General features: G+C 41.1%; 1 protein-coding gene across 1 annotated transcript in view; it reads left to right on the top strand.

Moving 5' to 3' along the window:
• nectin3a (nectin cell adhesion molecule 3a) overlaps positions 1-17,567 on the top strand; it is a 33,951-nt gene that overhangs the window by 3,265 nt on the left and 13,119 nt on the right. The window contains exon 2 of the mRNA XM_042414763.1: positions 14,488-14,835. Within this exon, the coding sequence (XP_042270697.1) occupies positions 14,488-14,835 (348 nt within the window). The remainder of the gene's footprint in view (positions 1-14,487; positions 14,836-17,567) is intronic.

Here is a 17,567-nt window from a genome sequence, read left to right on the forward strand (position 1 = left end):
AGTTGTGAGGCAGCAGACTGAAAACCCCTCCACATTAAATGCATGCTGTGTTTTCCTTTTGAAGGAAAGCCATCAGCAGATGAGTGGGCTGCTTTATTGTGGGACATGGTGGCAGTGTGTGGGGTTCAGGGAGCAGGCTGTGGTCACCAGCTTCTGTTGACTCCACTCTTTGCTTCCTCTTCCCCCGACAGATGTGACTGTCAGAGGCTCTGTAGGGCGAGCTGTTCCCCGGTGGTCCATTAGTGAATTCAGAGCTGTAACTTCCAGTTTTGGCTTATCTCTGGACGTGGCTGTAACTGCAATAAATAAGAGGACAATAATGTCTGTGACACCGCAGTCAGTTGTAGATCACTTTCAGTTCACTGCTTTCAATAGGAATGAGCATCAATGACTGGTCCATTTAGGACCGTCTCCAGTAACCAGTTTCATAATTTAACTCACTTGTCTAGTAGCATTCAGGCTAATAAACAGAGATTTCTGAATGTGTTTATTGCTGTTCATAAAATGTGACAGATAAAATCTATTAAATTAGGAAGTGAAAATGCGTAATACTTTGTAACTGGGGGTTCTTATGTGAGTGGTCAAATTGAGCTTCAAGCTGTGCCTCAGATCATTATAATGAAACAGTGCGGTAGAGTGAACTATGGGAGATATGCCCTCTCAGTGCAGCTCCTGTCTTAAAAGAAAAAAGTGCTTGGTGACTCCATGTGGATTGTAGAAAACATGTGGCCGTCTAAATTGCATTCTTATGAGTCCCACTGCAGTAATGGGCAGAGACTGAACTTTCATCTGTATTCTCACCATAAACATAAACCTTCACCTAATCTAACCCCAGTCAGCTGTAATCTTAACTAGATTTGCATAACTGCCAAGTATTTGCTGGTTGCAGCCTCTTAAATGTGAGGATTTGATTATTCGGCAGATTGATCAATAATCAAAGTAGGCGTTAGTTACAGCCCTTCTCTAAACTCTAATAGAGTCATTTTCAATTTTAAACCTAAACTTAACATCTCAAGGCCTTTACTGTACCTGAGACTGGTTCTTATTGTCAAGAAATCTCATGACAAGACTAAAACCAACAATGTATTGATCCTACTAATAAGAATTGTCTGTGTAGCCAAAGCCTGATAGAGTTTATTCCTAGGTGCCACAGACCTCCATAGTTGTCTAGAAACTATTAAAAACACATCAGTTAGCCACACTGTTGTATTGTAGCCCACTGTTTTAGGAAATAACTTGGCTTTTTAAAAAAAACAAAAAAACCCTTTATATTTGTGATGCTGAGGGCCACAGACAGGGTTGGGAAATTGGAAAGTATTGAGAGACAGACTAATGTATGTTGATTTTGGTCTTTGCATGGGATTTAATGACAATGACACAAATATAGAATCACGCTAGCCTTTGCCTTTAACCCAACCCATTCACAGTGCTTCTGGTAGTATCAATTATTTTGTGTCTACTTCCTCCCTAGGCCAACATTGAGAGTTGGCAGTCATTAGGACCACAGTGCATGGGTAATTAACCATTCAAAATTGGGAGGAAAAGGCAGAAAAATACATAAAAAATGCTAATATTAGCTATTTTTTCAATGTGCCTTAGCTTGTATGTCTTTACTGAGTAAATCTAGCATAGACAGGAACTGACTGTTTCAATCACTGAGTCATAGGAAACTGCGCTGTATAAATGGCTTCCAGATATTTCCATGGTTAATTACCTACTGTGAATGAACAGAGAGAAACCTTTAAAACCCTTTTTTGCCTGCTGTTTTCAGCAGTCAAGGTTTTCCCCTGAAAGAGCAGATCACAGTATGTGCCCGAGGTTAGGGTCACTTGGATACACTGTGGCTTCACAGTCTATATTAAAGAGGTATACATGCAGGATGTGCACAGTCAGCAGTTGAATACCCCAGGAGAAGTGCACCGGGGTTATGGGAAACAGGTGTGGCTGCTTTTCACCCTCCGAGCCTTATTTGTTTCACTCATTCAGCTGTCAGGTGGTTATAATGTTTGAGATGAGCACACAGTCAGTTGTATACATTGACACACCCCTACCACCCAAGTGGGAGATTATTTACACCCACCAGTCAAATACTGGGCCATGCTGACTGTAGTCTGTGGGATATCAGTGGTGTTGTCTCATTTACCAATGACATGCAGTATGCTGTCACTGATGGAACGAATCTCTCATTGCTTTTGTCACACCTGCAACTTGGATACTTCATCTGCCCTCTGTGTCCAGCCTGGATGTGAAGCCATCTGAATTTGGTAGCGTGCTGTCAGTATTACACAAACCCACATCCTAGTTCTAAGCACTGTGTTTATTTAGTCTCCAAATCTGTGATATGTGTTTAGAACAAAAAGAGACTTTTGGCTCAAGATATTTGGGCAATTTCAGCAAAGTCAGTCAACCACAGTCGTGGCTTTTGTTAATAACAGTTTTAATCTCTTCCTGCAAAGTTGATCTAGTCTTCGCTATTTGAGGGGAAGCTTCTGTTAAGGCTTATCAACAAATAACCATTTGTACACGCAACTGAATGAAGCAGTGGAAACACAGAAAGCATAGCATTTATTATCCCGAGATAACAGGTCCAAAACCATAACTGAGCAGGAAATGTTCACTGCATGCATTATTTACTATAATGGACTTGCTCATGAGTGACAGTCCAAAGCAGTCGAATCAGCCAGCCAATCTCTTGTTAGTGAGGGTGCAGTTCATTCCTGTATTTCAGTCAGGAACACTTACATCACTAAATGCAGACTGTTTGTCTGTGACAAAGCTGTATTAGGATTTAAGGAGTGGTCCTTCATGCAATTTGTACCCTGGAAAAAAGGCTTGTCCCCTAACTTGGAGTTCCCTGATTTAGCTTGTTAGGCAGCTCTGGTCCTTGATGCAAATATATTGCAGTAATGTCTTGAATAGGACTTTGTACAACTATATCCCTGCATGTATTCAGCCAAATTATCCTATATTGCCCTTCCATCCTTGCTACACCTCACATGTCCACATTACCCCCCCATACTTAACTTTCCATGCTTCTGTTTTAGTTGCTGATGCTCTCTTTATTTTCAAATTGACTGTAAAGCTGAATACACTACCCATTTTTGATTAGTTATTAGTTACAGTTTAGTATTGATGAAAGAAGATAAAACATACAGTCTGCTATCTTTTTTAACAGCTTAGCTGCTCTGTCACACTTTGGAAGAGTCATAGATTACTGCTCACTGCTGACAAACATGATAGTTCAATGTGGTTGCTATTTTTGCCTCTACTTGGATTGTGAAAAGGATCATAACAAAACAAGTGGCCAGTTCTATTTAGGGTGGAAAAACAATGTTGGAATATCAGATATTGCATGGATTGCATTGCATCTTATAGCCCAGAGCTGTTAGACCAACAATAAATGGGGTACAACTGCCTTTTATGTTCTCAGAATATTGGTCTTTTAAATCCAAGTGAGCTTCATATTATGGGAACACCATGTCAAATCAGACATGTAACCTAAGTCTCAGAAAAATACACTTGGATGTTTTTTTTGCTGGCTTTTTTAGTCTTTTAGCAAATTGAATCTCTGTGGACATTGTAGATTTAGAAAGGGATGGACTTCTCTCATTTCTGGCCAGTATATATCACTAATACAGACCTGACTTCCTTTTGACATTTTGTCAATGTTCTTCCTTTGAATAAAGTTGAGAGATACAGTGGTTGCACAGGATGTAGGGCGTAAAATGTCATCATAGAGGAGTGGGCTAAAGGTTTCGCCTGGTATGTTGTCAAATATATGTACCTGTGGCTTTCTTTGAGGTCACTATAGATGTCAGCTGTGATATTTTTATTTAAACTATGTGTCCCAAGTGACCTGTGCACCAAATCTCTTTGCTCCCACTGTTCAGAGTGGGTGGTAAGTGTAAATCAAGAGTGCCACTTTAATCTGTTGCAGAAACAGGGTGAGAGTTGGTGCCGGGAAAAGTGGGTGTGCCAGGAAAATGAACTTCCCTCTGACCAGGATAATGCTGGTGGAATGCCACACTAACCAAACTACTGTTTTTATTGACCACTGGATACACACAGCACAGAGGTTTTTGTTGGGCTGCTTTACTTCCTCCCCTGTCGTGAAGTGGTGATTGCTGACATGTGCAGCGGTGTTGATTGCTTGAGAAAGCCCAAAGCACATTACTCAATCAATATCGCATCCATATTCTATGGAAGAAGCTGCTTCGAACCTCGAAACGTTTTGGCAAATCAAAAAACAAAAATATTAGTAAAACAGCAAAGCCTAACTAAGACTAATTCAAATAGTATCTATAACCTATAGCAAAACATGTAACTCCCTATTCTAACTCTATATTGCTGCTTGTGTTTTTTACAGGTGATGTTGCCTTTATTCCCCAAATCCATGTATATTAGTTATTTTAACAATATATAGTATTAAATAAACACAAGCAAGTGAATTTGAATTTGCACAAATAATGTCACTTAAACCTGCATTGCACCTACTCTCTTCTGTCACTATTCAACCTATGTGCTGACAAATTTCAAAGTACTAGCAGCAGTTTCCCCTATATTTGTGCGCCGCTGCAGAATTATGAGCACTGCTGCTAAAATTTCAAACGATCATTAATATCAATGAGCTGTGAAAAGACTGTGAACTATGTACTTCTGAATTGTGGAGTTAGACCATTAAACTGCTTGTCACCATTTCTGGATCCATGACATAGAGGGGTGACTAGCCCGACCCCTCCCCTAACACTATATAATAACTAGAGCACCTTAGCATCAGCTGGGTGTGGAGTCTGTTGTTTGCTAATGGCAGCATGCAATTCTTTCATTGCAGGCTTAGCATTAGCATCCGGGGGGATGTATGCTGCAGTCGAAACAGTAGATGTAAACTCTCTGCGCAGATAGAAAGGTCTACAGTTAACTGTGAGATATTCTAGTTTAGCAGAGCAGTGCCTCTTGATAATTGCATTGTCTGTGCATCGAGCTTTGTTGACATAAATGCACAGTCCCCCACATCCCTCTGGTCTTACCAGGGTCATTAACTGTTATATCTGCCCTGAGGATGTAGCATGTTTCCGTAAAAATCATGACGATGCAGTCCATAATCCTTTTATGAGTGGTGATCTGCATTGGCAGTTCATACATGTTGTTCACCGGAGACCATACATTGGCAAGGGAAATGCTGGGTAGGGATAGCCGATGAGGAGTTAGTCTTTTCATAGCCCTTAGCACTCCTCTCTTGCCCCGTTTGTTTACACTCTGTCCTGGCCGGCGTAGCCGGGTTGATAGCCGCCAGTGTCATGGTAGTAGCTGTTAGTGGTGAATGGGGCCATTTTCGGTCAATGATAGTGCTCAAGGTGTCATTTCAAACCCAGCTGAAGCATCTGTTGACAAGCAGAGTCAGTATTAAAGCTCCAGTTCACCCAGAGGATATATCCATGCCTGCTGCTGGTGCAGCACTGCTGCAGGAGCCACGCTTATGTGGCTGCCACTCTGTTCAGTGTCACCTTCGCTGCCTCCGTGTCTGCGTTGCAGACGCTACTCCGGTGCTTTTGGTACTCCTGTGGCTGCTACATTCAGCCCCTTGCCAGTGCTTCTCAGTGAAGAAGTAATGTTGTTATCGAACTTCATTGAAAAAAACGACAATTTAACATAATAATGATGGATCGCATGTTAACTACTCATATAAGTTACATTTTTACTGAAGTAAGTCCACATTTACCTACAAAATATGTGCTGAATTAAACATTACTTTACTAGCATTACTTTATTTTTGAAATATCATCCATGTTGCTTGTCTTACACAACAAACAAGGCCTATTTTAAATTTTATATTTTTTAAGGGAGTTCGGCATGAGCATTTGTCAGAGGCTCAGGCTGTTCAGAATACTGCTTGTTTTTCCACGATTTTGAAACTTATTTTATATTCTGCAATCTTTTTTAATCAATCAAATTTGGCTGGGTGGTTAATAAGACATTTTTCTGTGGTGTGAAAAACTCAGAACACATTTATTATTGCTTTACATAGACTTTAAGGAATAGGGCAGTGCATAATGAGTGCGTATTGTGTGTGTGGTTGAGCGAGTGCAGACAGCGTGCGGCAGAAAAGTGACGGTGAATACGAGCAGATCAGAGGAAAAGGTTAATAGTAAGTTGTCAGTCTGGCACTAAATGTACAGTACAGGCTATAGTGTATCAGTTAATAAATGCTGCAGGTCCTCAAAATGAAGAAAAGTCACATCTGTTGTTTCCCCAACTGCTGGAAGACTGAAGGGGGTTAGCCCTGAAGTTAGCAACAATGGGTTAGCCTAAACTGACCAGGCTCACTTAAGGTGACTGACCTTTAAGGTGGACCAGCTATTCTCATTTTAGTGTCAATCTCAGCCACTCCTAAACAGAGAAGTGCTGAACTGCTGAGTCTCTCCAGAGTTTTGCCCCCCCCCCCCTCAACGCTGCTGCCTCAAAACAGTCAACCAAGAGAAAGAGAAAGAGAAAACATTGACTAGACATAGCAAATAGAGTTTCTTTTTTCTTGTATCAATAAAAAGGGCGATAAATATGTTCAAATACAGTTTTTTTAACTGACGATTGTTCACTCGTAGTCTGTCATACTTGTCCTGTTGGATATAATGGTGTGGTTATATAAAATTTTGTTGTTCACCACCCATGAGTACCATTAGCTTCGTCTCTTTTACACCAATAATATAAAAGACATCTATGTTAGTTCCAGATAATAAATATGCAGTATGTGTAGCCTACATGTGATAGTCACTGACACACTGTAAATCCTTGAAAAATACATGTTGTTGGCAGATAAAGGCGTCGTGCAAGAAATCTAAAATTGGACAATCATGGGAATCATTTTAAAGAAAAACAGTCTCGTTCCCTCTGGGGTCTCTGTGGCATGTGGGAAACTATGTTTCCATTATGTTAGATCAGCCTAATGAAAGTACAGTAGCCCATTTAGACTCAGTCAAGGGCAGTGGAGTCTGTGATTAGTAGAGAGCCCTTCCTCTCTTGTCTGCAAAGTCCCACCCACCCCCACCCAACATGGGCCAGATCTATTTCTGTCCTAATGAAAGAAAATTATGTTTAGGTTTATAAGATTTTATATCAGAAAATTACAGTATTTTCCAAACTAAGTTGTTTGAATTTGGTGAATCAGCCTGTGCTTAAGCACAATGTATCATTCTGAAATGGCATCTGGTTCATAAGTGTGTTTATATTGCACATTTCTGGGTGTACACTTGATCATTGTTAAGGAGACTGCATTTCTCTGCTCTCTCCCAAAATGTTTGGGAGCACAGTTGTGTAGGACATGTTGGTGGGTGGTGTCTTTTCAGGAGGGGTGGAACTGCAGTGAGGCAAAGTCAAGCAAATGTTCAACAGTTAATCTTTTATTATGAGGCTGTTGTAGAGACTTAGACTTTCATGTCAGCACCAGATGGCCTGTCAGTGCTGCCTTTGTTTGGCTTGACAGTAGATTTTAGGAGATGCTGTGAATAATTTACTGAAATTAATTAAACAAGGCTAACTGGTTTATATAGGAAATGTCTTAACAATTTGTGGCTGTCAACTTTTTTTAGACAAGAAAAGGAGTTTCTGAGAACACTCGGCCACCTAAAAAAAAGTACAAGAGTGGTTTGCAGCACTTCCGCAGTGCAATTTTCAACAACACTGTGGTGTGATGTCAGTTGTTGTGCACTCTCTATTAGCAATAACATGTCAGGGATGTCATACACTTAAGCTCTAATTGAGAAAGACTATCAAGGCAGATTGAAAAATGCCTTTTCTTGCCTCCTGTAACAGCCTGTGCCTTTTGCAAATGGTCTCTGCTATTCCATAATTGCATGTTTTCTCACACATAGCCTAATCTACCTGCGTGGAAAAACAAAATAACTGCCATCTTTCAGTCCATAGCATTGTGTGCACATAACTAAAAATACCACAAACCCACACATCAAACAATAACAAGTCCCACACAATAAGGCGGGACGCTGTAGGAATGTTTGTGTTTCTTTGGTACACAGTGGCAGACATTGTCCTTCACAAGACCTACAACTGTAGCTGCAGTTGACTCTGAAGAGAGGTTGCAACCTATCCTGACGCTTTGTTTGTCAACAGTATTGATGTTTTTCTTTTAAGCACCGATCTTTAATCAAATGTGACTCGGACGAGAAGGGCACAGAAGTCCCCACCGCTATGGGGGAGGAAAGAGAAAAGGTTTTTGAAGAGGACAGTGACATGTGAATGAGGCCCGCCCGCCTCTTTTTAAAGGCCTGTCAGCCTGTGTTTGTCTCCACCATGAATTAGCCCACTGAAAAAACCTCACACCCTCACAGGATACAATGCTAGGAAGGAAGGGGGTAGATTAGAGTTGGTGTAGAGACTAATGTTTTTGTCACACTGCACAAATATTCCTTACGATAAAGACGTGCTATAAAACATAAACCACTTAGCCTATCCTGTCTTTAACTGATCGGGTCAGAGTTATAAGCCTCACAATAGTGCAAAGGCTGTGTTACGCATATAGGCATTGTGTGATTTGTTTTTTTTTCCTCTTTAGGTGGTAACAATACCAAACAAATGGCTTTACGTTGCCTATTGACTCCATTGAGTTTGCAGTGTTTAAAGGCACAGATGACTCAGAAAAAGTAGGAAGGTCAATCTCCATTGCTTTTCTCAAACTTACTTACTCTTTAACTATTTTTTTTTGCTTTTCTTCTTGGAGAGCTTGGACCAGGTCAGGATTTGTTGATGTTGTTGTTTTGGGCTCTTAAATTCCATTGAATAATTGATTATTTTACGACTAAATCACTTCATCAGTCATTTATTGGATTCAGTTTGGGTGCTGCTCTGTGTGAGGTTGGCAGAGTTTTTCAGATGATAAAAACGGTTTGTTATCCAGCACAGAAAGTGTGTTAATGGACGTTTTGAAATGTGACCTTGACAATCAGATGGAAGTTTAATAGTCAGCTAATGTTGCCATTGGGCCACACTGGACTAAGGGACTTTAGTGCCTGGAAGGAGTGTGAATTGCTGAACTCATTAAACAGTGATGAGACACTGCCCTTCAGCCCGAACCTACCTCCTACACACATTTGAAAATTACTGAAGCGAGAAAGAGTGTTAAGTCTAGGCTAGCACTTTGGAGAGTGACAGAAACAGCCAGACCCACCCTAAACTTTTTGCCCACTACCTGTAAATCTTCAGTATGATGTCACTAAACAGGGCAGAGTCAGTTTTGCTGCAGTAGTTAAATGTTAACGAGGAGAGAGTGTTTAATGCCAAGTTTAATCCCCCAAAATTCTAGTTCAGTATAACTTGGATCTCATGTTTGTAGGTCTGGACATCCTTTCTGTCAGTAATAACATTGCATTCTCCAAAGTAAGTGGTTCGACGGGGCAAGAAACTTTAACAATCAGATGATGATTCAGGATTTAAATAAACCACCTGGTTAACCAAACTTATTTGGGAGATAAAACAAAGGTGGATGGTAAAATAGTGACCCAAACCTTCTGTTGTAATCATCCATCCCAGTTTATAGACCCGATTCCTGGTTCAACTTTGACCTACTGCACTTATGTAGTTCTGCATAGTACACCCAGTTTTCCTGTGCAATGAGGGGTAATAATCAACATTACGAGTGTGCTAACTTGGCTTAGATAATCTTGCTAAACTGTTGGCTTGTTGACAACCTGTCTGATCATATTTTGTGCCCGGTTGGACTTGGTTGTAGCTTTGTTGCTGCGTTCCCAGATCTCAACCATTGCTTCAGTAAGAGCAATGTTATCATAACTAATAGAGGCAATAGCCAAAGATATAAAAAGCAGAAACTTTCAAGTCTGTGTAAACAGAACAATCTGTCAGACTCATTGCCTGTCATGTACTCATAGGAATTTGTAAAAATGATAGTTCACACAGTTTCTCCTCCGTCCACCTCATCCCTGAATTTCCTCTCAATAGCTGCCCTATTTCTTGCTTTGTGTCCTCATTCATTTCTGAATGCTGAGCATTCAGCGTTTCCTCTTGCTGTAGTCCTAAACCACACTCCCTGCTGCACAGATCTCATGTCTGCATTCTTCTCCTGTGAGGTCTTTAGATCAGTCCCTCATGAGTGCTGTTTGACATGATAATCTATGCATGGAGTTTGTCTACATGAACATGACATATTGTCTATTTTGTTGCTGCTTATGAATGTTTCTGGCCTCGGATCCCTCTTGTCTCACGCAGTTCTGACATGCATTGCAGGCTTCACTGAAAGGATCTCCAGCCAGGAGACAGCCTCCTCTGGGAGGTCAGGACTGAAGCTAGGTCAGGTCTGAGTAGGTGGAGATTTTGGCTCATCAAGCGGCCTACGTGGAGTGTTTAAGCTAGTTGCCAGGCAAAGAGGAAGGTTTTGATTTAGCATTGCGTCTTTCGAGCAGCTTGTCGCAATTAGTGATGTCAGGAGGGAGAGAAACAAATATGAAGCATTTCTTCAAAGGGCAGGCATATCCTTCCCATGAGTTCATTCTTTCCTTGGGTTTCTCAAGGAAAAAGGGGCAAAAGTGCAGCCTACTCCTCTTCAGTCTAGTTAACTTTTGCAGGCAAGGGCAGTTCCTGTTCTTCGGGGCAGGGTGTCACATTTTGAGTCAACTAAATGGGTTGCAGAACATTAAAACAGTGACGCAGCATAACCGAAATATAGTTTTTCCTGTGAATCGCATTAAAATTCTGAACATTGTTGGTTTGCTGGTTAAGACGGATAACCAGTAATGAAACTAATGACGGTCTTGAGCTCTGCAGCTGTATGCCTATTTCCTTGATGAAACAGCATGACAGCTTTTTCTAACACACTGTTTACATTTCATTTGCCTGCAGTATTTTAGGTAATATTTCACACTGCTCTAGTTTGCGAGCGCTGGCCGTGTTCTTCATGGTCTCTGCTAGCGGTGCCAAGTTTCCCCACTCTCCTCCTGGCTGTAGGTATCCCATGCAGAGGCCATCTGTCTCGCCTCCTCCCCTAACGGTAAGGGTGGAGCCCACTTTAAGCACTCCCCCCTTTCTCTCCCTGCTTTCCTACTTAGTCCCAAATGCTCACTGTAAAACAAACAGAACATAGCACGGATGGAGTCCAGTTTCTTCGTATGCTTTGACAGGCCTGAAAGCTGACACAGTGAGATAGACAAACTACGTACGGTAGCAGTTGGAGTGTCGTGTCAGGTAGCTGCAGTATGTGGAGCATGTTCGGAAGAGGCCTGGTCTGAGACACGTGTCTGCAATCTGCATGCATCAACACAATGTCATGCATGCCAAGCATGTTAGTTTATTACACAGGCAACCGGTGCTGCATGAGGATTTGTATCAGTCATCTACTGCAGATATATTATTCTTGCATCTGTATTCTTGTACCAATTATATACGTACAGTCTATTTGTAAATATTTACTTCACAGTCAAGCTTTTGTCACTATGGTATAATTTTGTTATATTTTGTCAAGTAGAACAACCAAGGTGCACTGGTGAGGTGACAACAAACAGCTGTCATGTCAACTGAGATTGCTGTGAAGTAGAGAATGCGTAACGTACACAGCTCTGACCCTGATTCTCCCCCACACCAGTGCACCCAGAGGACTCTGGCAGACGCAATGCAAACACTGGGCAACACATGCACTGCAAAGTGCATTATAGCAGTGTGAGGGTTTTTTTAGACCAGCTCATGAATCAACAGTGGGGGAAAAAAAAGATGTAAACGGATCCCTAAATTATTGTGGAGAGATGCGACTTTTCCAAGTGAATGGCATATAAGGCAGCCCGAATTAAATGCTTTAGGTTAATAGGTTAAAAGCCTAAATACAGTGCAGATTAGTTTAAACAGTAAGTCAAGAAATACAAGGAAAATATTTTGAAAATGTGGGTCAGGCTGAGCAGAGGAAAAAACAAACAGGAAAGCCCGAGCAGGGTTTCCGCCAGTGTATTGCGAGCCCAGTGGGCCGCTGGGCCTAAGTTGACTCCCAGCTGGGCCGAAGCATCGGAGAATTCTTTTTTAAAATGCATTTTTAAGATGTTTATTAAAACTAAAACGTGTTAGCCAAGTTCCCCTATCTTGCTCGCCACCCAGCTGAGGTGAAGGGGGTTAGCCCTGAAGTTAACGACAACTTCGGGCCAGACTCGTGCTCTGCGCCCCCCTGTCCTGCCCCTTGGGTCTAACAAGTTTTCTGGCGGAAACCCTGCCCGAGTATTATAGCACAGCAGGAAACTTCACAACACAATGCAACATACATTTAGGATCCAACAGCCATTCAAACAAAATGCCTGACTCTTAGACATAAGATCACACACTTATTCCTTATTTTGGAAGAGAGAAACCGTGTGTGTGTGTGTGTGTGTGTGTGTGTGTGTGTGTGTGTGTGTGTGTGTGTGTGTGTGTGTGTGTAATCACTGAAATTACAGGGGACGTAATGGAGCACAAGGAGCCTCAGCCTCCTTGGCTATATTCCTCACAAACCAAGATAGCATTGCTGTGGCTTACCGCTCGCATTCATGCCAAAGACTCAAAATATCAGCCAGAGGACCACTTTTATAAGCTTTACTCCATACACATCCGAGACTACGTACAAAGTGGAAATTTATGGCTCCCAAATATAGCTTACTCTTGACTGCAACCATGTCAAGAAAGCTGAGATGTATGGTTTGAATATTTTGAATGAAATCAGCCTTTTTACACGTTACCTATAAAATAAGCACTTTCACAAGGTTTAATGTGAATTTACTCTACAATTCAGTCTTGACCAGTGTTGTAAATCCTTGTATAGACTCTTTTTTTTAAGTGTTCAAGCGTTTCTATCAATGACTCATGTGTTATTGTGCTCACAAAAAAACCTGAGCCTATGATGGATTTTTTTATTCCATTCAGAGCTGCAGCCATAACCTGTAATTTAGGATTTATTTCAGGTTAGTTTTCCAAGATACTGTATTCATTCCCACAAAGCTGGTAATTTTTTTGCCATCAACTGTAACATATAGTCCTCACATTATTAACATGAAATCACATCATCTTTAACGTTGATGTCTTTCTCTTTATTTAAGTCGAAGCGTGATTGTTCGCTCGTGTCACGTGCTCATCTTGTCTTAGACTTCAGGACATTAATAATTTACAGCCATCAAAGGAGCCTTAAATGTACTAAACAGAGTTTACATGTTGCATTACTTAAAAATAACTCTATCATCCTCAAAAAAGAAGAAAAACCTGCGGTGGGCTTAAGTGAAATTAAGGGCCTCATAAAAAGAAGGAATAAAACCATCAAATTCCACGTTTTGTTTCATCTCGGTCCAGAGTTGTTTTTTTTCTTTCCTGCTTGAAAGGTGCTCTGATAATTAGCAAAAGGGACAGTCTGAGTGTCCTGCGGTGAATGTGTGTTGCTTATTAAGAGGGAAAGCAGAGTGGCACAGATGAAGTCTGGTCTTTTTTTCAACCCGAGGAATAACGTGTCTGAAATAAATAATGGATGTTAGTGTGACTATGGGAGGACTAGTAATATTGACGATGAGTGAGGGGAATGAATTCATGACTGCAGCTTGTAGAAAGATAATCAAGACTTTAATAAGAATATAAGTTGGACGACTGCTTTGATATAGGGAGCAAAATTTGAGGTTGTAATAAGGAAAACCTAATATTTTTGGTGTATGGTTCTTTCAGTTGGCACTAGTAACAATAAAACAAATGTAATCCCAGTAACATGCGCATCAGTGCAGTTAGACGCACCGTATCACATCAGGATACACCACTCTCCTATATCCCAGCATCAACATGACTATCCTCGACTACATGACACTCCAGAGAAGCAGGTTGTGTTTTTTTTTTTTTTACACCCTCGCTCACATCATCTTGTCTGTTGTCAGCATGTCTGCCTCAGTGGTGTTTTAGCCGTCACAGGAGTAAGCTATTGTGACAGAGCAGTATCCAGACCTCTATGAGACACATTCCCAGCAATTTAATTTTAACATTTAAAAAAAAAATGACATGTCATGGTGAGGAGGAGAGCTACTGCAGTAGGACATAGTGGCTCAAATTGTTGAGGAGTATTACAAAAAAGACAAATGTTTGTTCTCTTGTGTATGTACATTCCAGGGAAACAAGGTCCTTAAATCACTGACAGCATGTCATTGCAGAGGAACAGCCCTGTTCTCCGCTCTGTGTCCTGATCTTCAAAAGATGAAGAAAAAGAGCACAATCATAACATTGCAATCTATTTCATGATTTTCTCATGTAGAAAACCACATTTTCATTGACGTTATAATCCACGTTTTTCTTGCAAAACCATATAATACGACTTCAGGAGAAAATAGTCCTGTACCTACATGTTATTCCTATCATCTAGATTTTAATTCACCGCCAGACACCAGAGAACAAAAACTGTAATCTTTGAATCAAGTTTAATTATAGCTGCAACAATGGTGTGTTCCCATTGTTTATTCGAATCTAATCTCTATCCTTTTGTCTCGGCAGGTGTGAGCAGTAACCAGGTGATTGTTCCTGAGAAAGTGAACGCGGTGCTGGGGAAGGACATCACACTGGGCTGCAGAATAGAGGTGGGCTCCAACCTCAGTCTCACACAGAGTTCCTGGGAACGTCGTCTCCCTTCAGGCACCATTACCTTGGCAGTGTTCAACCCCGAATTAGGAATCTCCATCTCTCAAGAGTACTCCAAGCGCATCTCCTTCGTCTCCCCCTCCATACGAGACGCCACCATTATCCTTCAAGGAGTCGGCTTCGCAGATGTCGGGTCGTACACCTGCAAAGTGGCGACATTTCCTCTGGGAAATACACAAGCATCAGCCTACGTTAATGTATTAGGTAAAGTAGACCTGTGTCACTTTCATCTTCATCGTGTTGAGTGCTTCCTCGTGCTGTCTTTAATCTTACTTTTCAAAGCAGGACATCATTGGTCGTGATTGAGCCACTAAGTGTTTGCCCAGCAGGAATAGTACTCCCTGAATCCACCTAGCTTTAAAATAACTACCTGGACAGATGCCATGTACATTTAAATCTCAGTAGGAATCTGCAGCTGTTTACGTTGCTGCGGTGTGGTCCCACTCATCTTACTCACTGCACTGTCACTCACCCTAAAAAAAGTGCTTTGTCACTTCTTTTATATATTTTGTCAATATAATTTCTTCTTAGAAATCTTTCATCATTCCTCAGTAAAGCCCATTACATATTCATGCAAGTTGCAGACTACAGCATGTACTTGTGCAAACACATAAACAGAATGTAGAAAGTACGGACAGTCCCAATGTATTGCAATTAAGTTGCATGCAACAACAAGTTAATTGTAGGGTGTGATGCACAGTAACTCTCATGAAATTCGGTTACATTCAACCAAGCTGCATGGAAAAGTTTCATATATATAGCGCTATTCTTAATGGTACAATATGCAGCTATTTTCCTTTAGGTAGTGAAGGTTGTTGTCGGTTGTGCCCTCTTCATCCTCAGCCCCAGTAATTGTCGCTAAAACTTGGGCTCTGTGTTTCTCAGGCTAAGTTATCAGCATTTGTAAAGCTCTCAGGAGGAGCAATGAACAAGCAGATGGTACACTCTGCAATCTGCAGTGTAAAACGTGTATTAAAAAAATACTATACTTTGGGGTGCTTTTGGTTGCCTTTCTGTGATAACTCCAACAAAAAGCAAAGAAAACTTGGCCACACAGTATGTAATAAATGTAAAAAAAGACTTTATTTATTGCTAATTATATGAGTGAAAACTTTTTTATTTTTGATTTCCCAGGGTATTGCATACATGATGTTATACAGTCTGTGCAGTCATGTGTACATCCATATTCTGCACTGTATGGACACAGTAGCCCCTCCTCTCTGAGAGCCATGAGTGTTGAACTTTCTCTCTGGGCAGAGCATGTTTCAAGGCCTAAATGGGTGGTTAGATTGCACTCAGGCAGTGCTGAGAGGAGACTGCACTATAGGCAGTAGTTTCTCGTCTCCCCCCCAGAGACCGAAGGAGACTCTGATGACTAATGAGTGGTACATTAAGTGCTGCTGTGACAGCCACAGTGTCTGGGACCTCACAGAGTTCAATTACACCTTGCTCTCCTCTCTGAGCAGCTTCTCAGGTGTGGTTTTTTTCACACTAACACACACATATATACACACACCCATTCACAAACACATGCTTAGGCCTTCTTTACAATTCAGATGTAATTAGGGTGTGATTATAGTAGAAATGTATGTTCTGGGCAATTTGATACATGACATGTGGGAATTAGGTTATCCCATAGGGTATTTTTCTTACAATTACAAGACCTCAGCTCAGCAGATTCAAATTCCCAAGGCTGCAGTGAGAAAGTGCTTTCTCATCTCTGCTTTGTTTTGGGTTGACTTGTACCTTTTTCACAAGACTGTTTAGAGAGAGAACAAGGTGCAACAGCGGCATCCGGAAACATTCTGGAGAATATATTAATGTAAAACCAGATTTGATTAACATATTGTTCTTGGTTATTCGGTGTGTATTTGTTTCAGTTTCAGTTGTTTTTTTCCAGCTCATAATTCACAGTTTTGATCCATATTTATACTTTGAGATTTATGACAGAGCACTTGACTTCATTTTCATTCCTTTCAAATGAACTGAACCAAAGCAATGACAAAAGGCTCAAACCCATGAAGTCACGATAAACATCATAACAGTTACCAGGTGCAGTTGACATCACACTTTATAGAAACGTTGTCAATAACAGCATTACAGTTAAATCAGTATCACAAGACATTTGTGATACTGATTTAACTGTTTGACAGGATTGACTTGTGAAGAATTAAAGGAAAAACCTGAATAATTGAGTGGAGAAACATAATGAATGCAGATGCTTCCACACAGGTACACTGCATGGTACAATTAAGCAATCAACATCCAATCATGCTCTGTGGCATGTAGAAAAATACCGAGCAGGCCCAGCTGATTCTGATTTTGTATCAAGGTGGCAAGAGAAAAAGATCCAAGTGACTTTGAAAGAGGGTTCAGTGTCGGGGCACGGATAGCAGGAGCTTGAGTCACAAAGACTGCTCGACTGGCTAGTGTTTCAATAGGAACAGAGACTAAAATGACATCTGCATTTAGATCCATGGGAAATATCTCATTAAATAGGGTCGGAAATTATGGTCGACAGTGCACATTTGATGACTTTGATTCTTGGGCATTGGTGCGATATGTAAGGTAAAACAGAAGAGCAACTCTTCCTCAGGTGACTGAGAATGTCAATGTCAGCAAGAACAGTTCGTCGACAATTGCATAGAGAGGGATATTATAGTAGGGTGGCAGTGCATAAACCCCTCATTACAAAGATGAATTCACATTCGAGAGTTCAGCGGTGCAAAAGACAGGCACTGGTCTACAGAGATGTGGAAAAAGTGATATGGTCAGATGAGTCATCCTTCACCATATGCTTGACAAGTGGGCAAGTGTATGTGTGGTGTACGCCAAGAGAACGGTACAGGCCTGAATGCTTGGCCCCTACAGCGAGGGGATCTGGTGGCTCTCTTATGCTGTGGGTGGCATTTTGCTGGCATGGTTTAGGTCCCTCC

The sequence above is a fragment of the Thunnus maccoyii genome, chromosome 6, assembly GCF_910596095.1.
Source record: "Thunnus maccoyii chromosome 6, fThuMac1.1, whole genome shotgun sequence".
In the NCBI taxonomy this organism is placed as follows: Eukaryota; Metazoa; Chordata; class Actinopteri; order Scombriformes; family Scombridae; genus Thunnus; species Thunnus maccoyii.